The following is a 12,905-nucleotide window of genomic DNA, read 5'->3' on the forward strand; positions in this document are numbered from 1 at the left end:
CCAGCTACTGTCAGAGTCACGTCAATCCAAGTGTCTAATCCTCATAAAGGTCAGCGAGAGGCTCACATACCCTTAGATTTGCAAGAGGAACTCTAGGGATCTTCTGGTATATTCTAAAGAAGAGGAAAGCAGAACTTCAAGAGAAATTACTTATATCAGTTGCTACTGAATAAAGCTGTTGTATCTTTAAATTCCTCTCATTAGCATCTTCTTTGTTTTAATAACATAGTTTTTGGTTTTCAACTTTATTCTTTTGAACATTTATGTATATTAGAAAATGTTATAGCTGTTCTTGTTATGAAAGAGCAATTTGCCTGAGCCGAGGGGGTTCAAACAATGCTACACATTTCCCTGTCAAATATAGATTTCAAGCTAATAATGAGCATTGTGAATGCAGTAACTCATCAGCCTGATTCTAGGCCATTCCAACCACCATTCAGGATTAAAGAGTCAGGAAGAATAAATTGCCACATAATCATAATCTATAAAAATACTGCCTAGGGTACACTAAAAAACTTTCAATAAATAAATAGCAGACATTTGCTTTATGAAAATCATTGGAGATGTGCTCTTCAGAAACATGTCCGTATGCTCAGGCTTTTTACAAAACACAGAGTCTGACAAATGACGAAGATATAGGTCAGGTTAGGTTATAACCTAATTTAAAAAAAAAAAATCTTTCGACATGGATGCCTGTAAAGAAATTCAATTAAAAGTGTTGGGCTGCTCCTGTTTCGGTTTCGAAGGCAATACTTCCACCCTGGAGTGTTCCTAGCCATGGCAGTGTCACTGAAGCGAGGGTTCAGTTTCCTTTTCAAAGAGACAATACTCGTTAGGATGTGTTCACTCTGAAATGGTCTCAGGCTGTGGGGTTCTGTCCATGGTGCTGAAGGGCACCACTGTCCAGTTTCCATTCCCTGCCTGGAGTTCAAGTCCTTCCTCTCGTGGCTGATGGTGTGGACACCACACCTTATTCTCTGGCATGTGCACCCCTCAGAACACAGGCTTATCCTCAGCATGATTCACAGGGGGTGATTCTGGTTTCCAGTCTGGTTGAAAAAAGTGAATGTTGAATGTCCGTGCCCAGTTCTTAAACACCCGCTTCTCTGTGATGAAACGGTGGTGACTACCCTTTCTTCCTCGCTCATGCGAGAGGTACATTGTACATTCATCGGGTCCAGAAGGCTCGTAGTAATGATAAGGTACTGAAGGGTGCTTAGGATCCCTGTGGGAGGAAAGTGAGATAACTGTTAAAGCAGAACAGAGCAAAACAAAACAAAAAACTCAAACCATACACAACATAAAATGTGCTTTTTCATTGACCAATTCAAGAAGGATGTTATTCTTATAAGCTGAAAGACACAAATCATATTTTCTCATCAGATGAACTTCAGCAGATTTTTTTTTTGGTGCTGAAGCAGTAAGAAAACAAAGAGGGTTTTGAGGTTGTGAAACAAGTGCAGCATCAGAGAGCTTAGAAATGTGCTGTTGGATGCATAGGCCACAGGCGATTGGCACTATGTGCGTGTGCATCAGTTATTCTAGTGCTTCTAGTTGCCACACTTGTTACTAAACTCTCCAAAGCCTGAGAACGTTGGAAACAAAAACAAACCAGTCTGTTTGCCTCCCCACTGCAGCACTCTGTTTCCACAGGTCTTCCCAGTGAGGCATGATTTAAAGGACAGTGCCTGACTTGGCTCCCCTCTGGAGTCATTCCCTAAGCCGCTCCAACCTTGCTCACTCTACTTCAGGCACACTGAACTTTCTGACTGTCAGCTGTACCAACTGCTGTAGAATAATCCTCTTGTACACTGTAAAGATTTGTCACTCGAATTGGTTTAATAAGCACTAATTAGCCAGTAGCCAGGCAGGAAGTTAGGTGGGACAATCAGACTGAGGACTGGGATGAAGAAGGGTGGAGTTGGGAGAGACTCCCAAGAAGCAAGATGCCAGAGGACAGGTAAAGCCACGGCCATGTGGCAATACACAGATTAATAGAAATAGGTTAATTTAAATGTAAGAGCTAGTTAATAATATACCTGAGCTAACAGCCAAACATTTTGTAATTAATATAGGCCTCTGTGTGGTGATTTGGGAAGTGGCTGCTGGGAATTTGAGAACACATGGATGGGACAGAAAAGCTCCACCTCCATTTACAACCAACCTTTCCCCTGCCTCAGAGTCTTTGCACTTGAGGATGACCACCTGTCTGGAATCTTCCTCATGAGTTCGTCCTTCTCTCTGTTGGAAATCAAATGCATCCTCCTTGTGACGGTTTGACTGAGAATGCCCCCATGGGCTCAGATATTTGAATGTTTGATTCCCAGTTGGTGGACTGTTCAGAATTAGGAGGTATGGCCTTGTTGGAGAGAGTGTGCCACTGGGGGTGGGGCCTGGGGTAAGGTTTCAAAAGCTCACACCCAGCCCAGTCTCACTCTCTCTGCCTCCTGTTTGTGGATCAGGATATAAGCTCTCAGCTATTGCTCCAGCACTATGTCTACCTGCCTATTGCCACTCCCTGCCATGATGGTCATGCATGGACTAACCCCCAAACTGTAAGCAAACCCTCAATTAAATGCTTTCTGTTATAAGCTGCCTTGGTCATGGTGTTTCAACACAGCAAAGGACGGTGACTAAGACACTCTTGGAGTACCTCACCTTCCATCCCCTTCACTCCACCCATTGGTTTCCTTAGCGTATTAATCTCCTCGGAACTGCTGTTGTTTACCTATTTATTGTCTGCTGTGAGGACAGGGATTTATCTCATTTCTGGGACTCTGCCTAGTATGGAAGTAATAAACAATGTTTGAATTTCTGTCCTTGGATGGAGTGAGCAGCTGAATGCCACACTACTACAGACATTTTCTCCTCTAATGGTTCTAAGTCTGATTTCATGGGGTAAAAAAGAAGACAGCCAGCAGGCAGACTCTGTTTTAGTGCCATTGTTGTAGGTGGACCATATGTCCCTTGTCTAGTGTCCCTTGGTCCAGAAATTCTCAACTCCCCTCCTCCATCCCTTCAGGAGAGACTGACAGTCCTAGTATGTTTTCATTATATCCCCCATCTCTGCCTCAGATAAGAATACTTGATCAATTTCTTCAAGGTAGTAGATCCAGTTCTGACATATGTATGTATGTATGTGTGTGTGTGTGTGTGTGTGTGTGTGTGTATGTGTGTGTGTGTGTGTGTGGTAGACTTGTTATAAAGAGACAAATGTGCTCTGTGCTCTGGTTTTAGACTATTATCCATTATAGAATAGTGCTCCCACTTCCTCTGAGCTTGACCAGTGGACAGCTTCATCAAGACTCCTACCAGACAATCTTTGCTGTTTTGAGCCACTAGGCATGTCCAGTCTGCTGCCATGTGTGCCTCAAGATAGCTGGGAACGCAGCCTGACATGTGTGTAGACCATAACAGCATGTCATGAGGTCACAAGGTCGGACACTCCTGCTAGGGAAAGGAGCAGGCTGTTGAGTAAGACTCTTGCAGTGGCCTTTCAAAACCCGATGTCTGAAGGCCCTCCTCTGAGACAGGAGCTATCCCCAAGATGCTCCTCCTGCTAGCTACGCTCCTACTCTTTGCCTTTGAAGGCGATCAATACTCAGACGAGTTTTAGAGTAGCAGCCTTCCTGGGGTCAGAGATCGAAGTCTTTTATCAGGAGAGGTGTCAAGTCTGTGGCTCTGACAACAGTAAACCTCTGGGCAGCATCTCCTCTTAGGTTAAAGTTGTTCCAGGAAGAGAGATTTATTTCCGTCATGCCAGCCCAGGTGCTATGCTGGGTTAACCCTCTGCATCTCTAATTTAAGCCTGTCTTGGATCAGGGACTGTTCCCCTGCCCAGTCAGTCACTGCAGATTTCACTGACTGCCTACCCTAGACTCGGAATACCGTAAAGTTCAGTAGAAAGCATTTCCAGTACAGCAGACTCATTTTGGAGAAAATTCAGGTCAGAACTGGCCACTACTTATAAACAACAAACAAGAAGGGGCAGAGGAGCTTCACGGTGAACCCTGCCTGTCGTCAGAGCATGTAAGAGGCTGAGGCAAGAGGATCGCTGTGAGTTCCAGGCTGGCCTGGGTCATAGAGTGGGACCTTCTCTAAAGCAAATATAAAACAACAGCAATGCGTAAAAAAATCAAGACTCAAACAAACAAGCAAAAAAACAAGGCATATGCATGTAAAATCCATCTCTGTGGGTGAAATCCTTCTCTGCAGGTTCATATAGCATGACTGGGGAAGGCTGCCAAACTCATCTGCCATGCTATTACAGGGGTTATCTTTCCTTTCATATCAATTTGGCTTTTCAATGTGATTCACCCAGGTTTTAGGCATCTTATTGGCATCAATCTACTAAAGAAACAATTAGCTTTCTAAAAATATCATGTGATTGATGCAGCATCTAGGAATAGAGGGTAATTGGAAGTCAGCTAAAGGATGCTAGAGATCAATTTCCTTATCCAAAAGGGCCATCTCTTGAGTGAAAGCTTATTGGGTTCCATATTGATCACCTACAGGAAGATTAGATTTATGTATTTGGGTACCAGGGTTTCAGAGGTGTCCAAGTGGCCATTCATGGAAGTGAAAGTTATTTTCAGCTTTTAACGCTTAGTCCAAAGAATTGAAAAGCCCTTTGCTGGGCTTGGGAATGCAGAGCTGAGACAGGGTAGGAACTGCCCTCTAGGGTGGGAATCTGCCCTCAGCTGCAATCCACTTTTCCATTCAGAAAGTCTTCCTTTGCTTCAGGTCATAAGCCCTTTTTTTGCATCTCCAACATGTCTTTCCCTCTTCATATTCCTCATCCCATGAAAACCATCAATGTCTGTGAATTTCCATATGCCAAAGATGTGTTCAAAGGGATTTGGCACTGGACTTCATGTCTGGGGCTGGGCTGGCGCAGATTGGCCCAGAGTAAGTTCCCCTGCCTGTCTTAACTTCCTAAAGTCAAGTTCCACAGTCTCAACCAAAGGAGGGCTGGTTTGCTCTTTCTTTTTAGAGAGAGCAGATGAGGAGGGTGAAGGAATTAGCATGTAATACATATGGAAGCTTTAAGGAACTATCACCACCAGCATGCTGCTGCCATGGATTCTGGTTTAAGTCATACAGAGAGGTCCCAGCACAAGTGGTTTTTGAAGTGTCTTTAAGGTTGTACATCAAAATAAATATCAGCAATATTGGATAATCTAACTCATGAGGCAAAATAAATATCTACAGCCCCATGAGGATTGCAATAAAGAACTGAATAGATAGTTAACAAATGGAGAAGTAGCCTACCATTTCAAAAGAATTCCAATTAATAAATATAGAAAAAAAGAGGAGATTCAAAATTACTCCTAGGACAGTGTAGTAATTATTGAAAACAAAGTGTGCCAACCAACCATTGGTAGGGAAGAGATGGGAGAAATATGTTATCTGCATGGTCTTAATGTATCTCCCTCAAGATATGTGTTAATGACCTTGTGAAAAATAGTCACTGTACAATGAGTAAATTCAGCAGGAATTCTGCCAATCAAATGATTATCAGCAGCTAGAGGACAGAGACACATGTTCACATTCCACCCTCTCTAGTTTGAGGCGTTTCCTTGGTAACTTAAAGGGACCTCAGCTCCAGCCAAATTAGGATTTGTGACTGTGGTGCTGAAGGAACTCTAGGACCCATCAGTTTAGTGAAGCAAAGTTGGTGATATTATTAATGATATTTTAATGCAGGCTTAAGTATGAGGATTAAAGGAAGGAGAGGCACTCAGAAGAGAGTAACACATGCTCAAGTAGAGGTGTGTGCTCTGAAGAGAGCGCAGGAAAGTCAGACATACCCAAGCATGGATACAGGCTCCTCAAGGGAGATAAGCAATTAATTATCCCAGAATGAGCCATTTGTACCATTTTAGTGGCTCTCAAGTTGTCTCCCAAAAGGCCCTTAAGAAGCCCTTTCTTTCCTTTCTCTCCTGATGAGACACATGAGATGGCTCCATGATGCTGGCAAAGACTCAGACCTTCAACCAGATTCCCAGGCAGATGACATTTCTCCCTTCTTATGTCCCCAAAGATCCTGCCTTAGCATCACTAGTAATAAACTATAGTACCGCCATGTACAGTTTGGTAGGAGATGCTCATCACATCTGTGGTCCCCTCCCCAGGAATGAATAACAGGCTAATTACAGGGAAATATCAGATAAATCAGATGCATGGGGAATTCTAGTGCCTGAGCACTGACCAGTACTCTTCAGAGGTGACAAGGTCATGGAAGATAGGAGAGGTCTGCAGGGACTGACGCTGGCTGGGGAAGGTGCTGATATCCTGAAAGAGGGCTTGGAGGAGATAAGGGCTATTAGCAGAGCCACATAAGGTTTCACTGAAGTCTGGAATTTAATTGAGTAGCACACTGATGTTAATGTCTCAGTTTTGGTAATCAGACCACAGTTATGCAAAATCTCAGCACAAAATAGTCAGAGGAAGGGCAAATAGACTCTTTATGCACTACTTTAGCAGCTTTTATGTGAATCTAAAATTATTTTAAACACATATAAAGGCTGTATATTTTATTTTTATATGTATTTCAAAACAAACAAAACAAATGCCTTAGGATATTCTTTTCTATTCTACCCATACAGGCAGGGTAGAGAAGGTGTGTGTGTGTGTGTGTGTGTGTGTGTGTGTGTGTGTGTGTGTGTGTGTCTGTGTAACACGAATCTTAAATGGTCTTATTAATGAAAACAAACCTGGAGCCAGGTATTAGGGTGAATGCTGAAAGATCAGAGAATCAGAACAAGCCACAGCTACCTCACCTCACCAATTTCTCAGCCAATCCTGTTTCCTCAGACTGGAAGCCTCTGTGTCCTCATCCAGAATGAATCTCAGCTGAACTGCTGCTAAAATCCTAAAAGCTTAACAGACCTAGTTCCTGGTCCTCACAGCTTATATTCCTTTCTGCTTCCTGCCATCACTTCCTGAGATTAAAGGTGTGTGTCTTTTCCAAGCAAGACATGAGATTTCAAGTGCTGGGATTAAAGGCATATGTGCCACTATTTTCTGGCTTCTATGTATATTTAGTGGCTGTTCTGTTCTCTGACCCCAGATAAATTTATTGGGGTGCACAAAATATCAACCACATCTGTGTGTGTCCATGTCCGTGTCCGTGTCCGTGTCCGTGTGTGTGTGTGTGTGTGTGTGTGTGTGTGTTTGTGTCCATGTGTGTATGTTACATGTTCACACAAGTGCTGCCATGTTTGTGGAGGACAGAGGACAAACTAAGCTGTTGTTCTTCGGGTGCTTTCCACTTTATTTTTTTGAGATGCAGTCTCTCATTGGCCTGGAGCACACCGAGCCAGTGAGGCTGGATGGTCAGGAAGCCCTAGACATCTACTGTCTCTGCTCTTCAGTCCTGGAATTGCAAGCTTGTGTCAGCACATCTATTTCCCCCATGGGTTCTGAGACGCCAACTCTGGTCCTCATGATTACAAGTAAGTACTTACTGGCTGAGCCATCCACCCCAGCCCCAGGGGACATGGCTGAGGTATCCATCCCAGCCCCAGGGGACATGGCTGAGGTATCCATCCCAGCCCCAGGGGACACTGGCTGAGGTACCCAGCCCAGCTCCAGGGGACACTGGCTGATCCATCCACCCCAGCCCAAGGGGATACTGGCTGAGGTATCCACCCCAACTCAAGGGGATACTGGCTGAGGTATCCACCCTATCCCAAGGGGACACTGGCTGAGGTACCCAGCCCAGCCCAAGGGGACACCTCAGCCAGTATTGACATTGCAAGTACCTCAGGTCTTAACTTACATGCTCTGTTTCCATCTCCATCAGCCCTCTCAGGTAATCATGAAGCTTCCACTGTACAGATTAGTGTGTGTCCCCCAGGTAGAGCTCAGTGCCTGGATTTAGGCACAACATCTGCTCAGGGACCACCCAAGTTGCCAGACTTGACCATATCAGTCCAGAGGCCTCAGCACTCTCCATATACTAACACATTTAATCTTCCCAATGGCCCTGTAAGGAACATGCTAAACTTAGGCATAGAAAAACTAAAGAAGTTTCAGAGCCAAGATGGGGACCACCATCAGCTCACTGAGGACACACTGCTCTTAAGGGATGTTTATATCTTGGCTAAACTTGGGCCTCCCAGGTGAAGTCTCTGTATTAATGGTCCCCATGTTTCTGCCTGCCCCAGCCACAGGCAGTAAGAGACAGCTTGCTTCCTGTTACATTCTTCCAAGGACCTCTCTGAAGGACCTTCTGAGTGGTGTTCACTCTGTGTGCTTTGTCTGAGTGTTAAGCAGGTGACAGGTTCATGCACGTTCTGTTCACCAATATAAATGTCATCAGGAGTTTGCAATGTTCCATTTTCTAAAAATACTTCGCAGGTAATCTGAATAGTCATGGGGGTATTATATTATGGAAATGCAGGGAAGGGATACTTCAATTCAAGGGTTCAGAACATTCCACCTCAAAATATGATGTCTTCACGTTGAAGAGACAACAGATGCAAAGTCTTTTTTTCCCTGCCCTCGCCCCATGAAGGGACCTTTAGAGAATTCTTGACCTTCCTGTAAAGTAGACCATAGAGCCTTCAGCCCAGAGGAAAGAAACAGCCTTACCTCAGGGCAGAGATGACCAGAAAGGCTGAAGAAAGTCGCAGGAACTCGGCCTGAATTATCATCACTAGGCCATACTTCTTGTCTAATACTGCTTCACAATGGTCTGCTTCCTCAAAACTAGCCTGAAAACACATTTCCCTATTCCCTAGAGCCCGGGAACTTTCTAGACACACTTCTGTGTTTGGCATAGTACCCAGAGTGTCTGAAACTCAGGAAATGCTTGGAGAGCAGAGTGGAATGAACAGTGGCTGTGTGCCTGGATTACTCTGCACTTGGCCCACACCAGAGCCCTTTAGAGAAAAACCACTGTCACAAACCAGCCCTGCCTCTGCCCGTGGGACTCATGAGCCACCTGGATTTCCTACTGAGTAGCCTCTTCAGCAAGAAATTAGCTGGTCACCTTGGAAGCCTGTGGCTTACCACCACATCTGGGGAGCACGGAGCACCCAACCCCAGCTGTTTATCCTTCACAGGAGAGCAAGCCACAGTGCTCTCCTGAGCCCCCATCCTGACTCCTAGGTGGCACCATGATGTTTCAGAGAGATCCACCCTGGGAGACAGCAGCTCATGGAGGCCGTCAGTCTCAGGTACGCGTTAGCCATGCTGTGGCAAAGCTGGAGGAAGTGGTGAGCCGCCAGGAAGAAGTGCACTGCAGTGTCATGCTTCACTAAATGTGAGCCACACAGGTGGCACCGCCATTCTGTACCTGCTCACCCTAAGTGTCCGATTCTGCTCAGGGGACCATTGCCAAGTAGGAACTGTCCCTGCCGCTTCTGCTGGCAGCTTTATTAATGCTCACTAGCTAATAATTCTAGCAGAATCAACTCTCTGGTATTCATGATACCTTTGAGATGTCCTTCACATTATGGATGAGATATTAATTTAGTTCCATGACAGTGATCACTCTGAATCATTACTCCACTAATTAATAAGAAATGATGGTTAGCAGAGAATTGTAAACTTGGTAATGTGCTAAGTATGACCGGAAATAAGGTTATTAGGTAGAATTTAAATGCTTGGTCCATTATTATCGCAAATAATTTACAAAGGAAATGATATTAAAAATACTCACCATAACTTAGTTTAGAAAGCAATGATAACAGAGCTTTCCTGCAATTTATAGTCCATTCAAGGGATGGATTAGGCTCCCTATCTGGAGACAGCATGATTTAAGGGGCTACCATATACAGAATAATACATTTTGATGCTGTCACGGGGGCAGCACACCATTAATTCTCTCCAGCTTTCTGAACACCGATGGATATGAAGTCTGGTAAAGGAGGATTGGTGGAGGCTGGCATGCAAGCCCCTCTCTAGGGATCCAATACTAGCCTCAACTGACAAAATATGAAGTTACCATTTGCTAATTACGCCTTCCATTCATCATGTCCTTTTATTTGACTTGCAATTAATGTTTTGAATCAAATTCTTTTTTCTCTAGATTGATTTTTAATGTATGTGTGTCTGAATGTATGTGTCATGTGTGATGGTGCCTGTGGAGGCCCAGATGTCAGAAACCTAGAGCTGGAGTTACAGGAGGTTGGAGGCCACCTGCTGTGGGTCCTGGGAACCAAACTCAGATCCTCTGAAAGAACAGTATGCATTCCTCACCACTGAGCCATCTCTTAGCCTCCAAATCAAATTCTTAAACTGCCAAGGGAGAGTCTTTTGGTTTGTCAAGGAACTGATTATACTGAATATACACCATGTTCTGGACATGCTGGCAAGATCTAAAGATAAAAATGGGGACCGAGACATCACTGCCTCCTCTTAATGAATGGATGGGTAAATGAAGGAGCTAGAGAAGCCATTGGTGAGGTGGGCAGAGTGGAGGTGCAGTAAGGCCAGTGAGCCTGCAGGGCTGACTCATGCACGAGTGGAATTTGAGCTATGAGGGCTAAACAGGAAGGTGAAGGGTTAACAAAGCGTGTTCTTCAGGTCTGCAGATCTCTGTTCAAATCCTGCCTCTGTCCCTTATCAGCTCTAAGACTTTGACTGGCCAGTTGTTTCAGGTCTGTGGCCTCATTAGTAAAATATTGGAACCAGCATTACACTTCAGATTATCACAAGAGTTGATGAATTAATCCATGTGTTTATTCTAAGCTCAGGGCTGGCTTGGAATGTGTGCACAGGAAATAGAAGCCATTACTTAGGAGAGGGCCAGCAGTTTCCAGGTAAGCGAAGGAAGGAAAAAATGGAACTCCATGCTGAGGGCAGGGGGTGGGGGATGTCTGTAGGTTCAGCTCTCTGACAAGATTTTCTGCATGGCTGAAATAAATTTGTGTGGGTGGAGAAGACAGGACCAGAATAGTGTGCAAAAGGTGGCGGCCGGACTAAGCTAGAGAGTATGGACTCTGTTTTACAAGCTCTGGGAAGCCCGTGAGCTGTGCCAAACGACAAGGGTCAAGACTGTGGTGAGATCTACCATCTCAGGGATAGCTGAGGAGGAAAACAACCAGGGTTGGTAAGAGCAGTGTGAGGCAATGGCCATGAGTCTCCATCAGGAGGAGCTGCTTGTTGCTCCCATGGCTTTCAGCCAGGAGTTAAGTCCCCAGGTCTTGCATATTCTTCTTATCTGCCACCATGGCCATTTCTACATCCACCACTTCCCTTAGTGGTTTTTGAATATGAACATGAGACTAATCTTCTTCCCAAAAGGCCTATTTACTCAGTATTTTTAGGGCCTCCTAGGAATTTTCTTGTTACTGAATGACTACTTAAGGTAAGTGAGGTTCATGGGGTGGAGACAGCCAGACCTCCAGGAAGGCCGGTGGAAGAGGGCTTCCTACACCACCCTACACTTCACACTGCAGCTCGGGATTCATGGATTCCTCAACCGCTTGCCTCTCAAAGAATTCAGCCCACCGCCAGCCCCACATTCCCCTCTGACACCACGCAGAAGGCTGCTGATCCAGTCAGGGTCGCTGCAGTCAGGCTCTGGTCTAACTCTGACAGTCAGTGCAAGCCTTTGCCTCTGTCCCTCCATTTTTCTGGTGATAAGGAAGTGACAATTACAGTGTCCCACGAAGCTCGTGGACATTGTGTTCAGACTAGAAAGCAGCAGGATCCTATCTCAGACCAGAGAGGCTATCGGACTTCTTATCTGCCAGGGGATCTCCGGTTGCAGAGGAATCTTACACAAGAGCCCATTTATATAGGTCTGGGAGGGGTGTCCTTTGGTCGAGTGAGGAGGGAGGTCCTTACCCCAGGCATGCAAAGACTCCTCCAAGTTCACTTGAAAAACTAAGGATGGGTATTTCAGAAAACGTCCGGGGGTCGGATGCCCTGACAGGCAGATGAGCATTTTCTCCACAGGTACCACTCGCGTAACCTTCTGACCATTGTGACTAAACTCTGATCAAGTGGGATTCAGGCCCTGAGGTCAGACCCTGTCTCATTCGTCTTCCCCAGCACCCCACATGGGCTAGTGAAATGAACAGAAGTCTCTGTGCCTAGGTTCATGGATGGCTTCTCTTGAAGATACCAATTGTATCTTCATCTAAAGCAGTTAATTTGTAAAATAGATCAGTGGCTGAGGTCTGTTGCCATGGTGAGAATTGGGGAAACCCCGAGAAGCCAGAGAATGGTTAGTTCTCTGAAGGTAGCCTTGTGACAGTCCCCATGTAGCTGGCAGCCTTTCATGTGCAACTGCCACTGGGGCAGAAAAGAGACCCAGCTCATACTGAAGATCATTTCTGTCCTTCCTTCCCAGGACCCAGCGCCCTCTGCAACTGAGCACTATTGTGCCTTGGGGCACCTTTACAGAGTGTGCCCATGGGTCCCCCGTTTCCAGACTAGGGAGTATTTCCCTCCTGTAACCTCAAGGCGGTGCTGAGCTCCCAATTACTAGTGGACTCATCATAAAATCTCAAGACCACTGCTGATGCCCCTAGCATTTTATAGACCAGAGAGCTGAAACTTCTGAGATATGGTCACCGAGTAGCCTGACCAAGGTGACCAAGGACCAGTGAAAGTCAAATAACTTTCTTAAGGCCACAACTCTCTTACAGGCAGACATGGCTTGTTTTACCCACAGGAAACTTCCTAGACCACTAAAGAGAGAGTGGGGGACAGAGTCACCTCCCCAATATTTAAAAAGCACCTGCTGTATGATGGAGAGTGAATATCCACTGCCTGGTACCCTGCGACTCTAAACACAGAACCAAACACACAAGACTGACCATATAGAGGTCACCTTCTGGGGCATTCAACCAACCCAGGGGCCATCACCACACGAACCAGGCCAAGCCATTACTACCCTTGTGATATAACCCATCTTACCTCCTACAGCTTAGGGGGTGTGTGTG

The 12,905-nt window shown here is 45.4% G+C and overlaps 1 protein-coding gene across 1 annotated transcript in view; it reads right to left on the reverse strand.

The window, feature by feature from the left end:
* Window positions 1-993: 993 nt before the first annotated feature.
* The window catches only part of St6galnac5 (ST6 N-acetylgalactosaminide alpha-2,6-sialyltransferase 5), a 168,728-nt gene continuing 156,816 nt past the window's right edge, over window positions 994-12,905 (reverse strand). The window contains exon 5 of the mRNA XM_059265052.1: window positions 994-1,225. Within this exon, the coding sequence (XP_059121035.1) occupies window positions 994-1,225 (232 nt within the window). The remainder of the gene's footprint in view (window positions 1,226-12,905) is intronic.

The sequence above is a fragment of the Peromyscus eremicus genome, chromosome 6 (genome assembly GCF_949786415.1).
Source record: "Peromyscus eremicus chromosome 6, PerEre_H2_v1, whole genome shotgun sequence".
NCBI classification, from domain to species: domain Eukaryota; kingdom Metazoa; phylum Chordata; class Mammalia; order Rodentia; family Cricetidae; genus Peromyscus; species Peromyscus eremicus.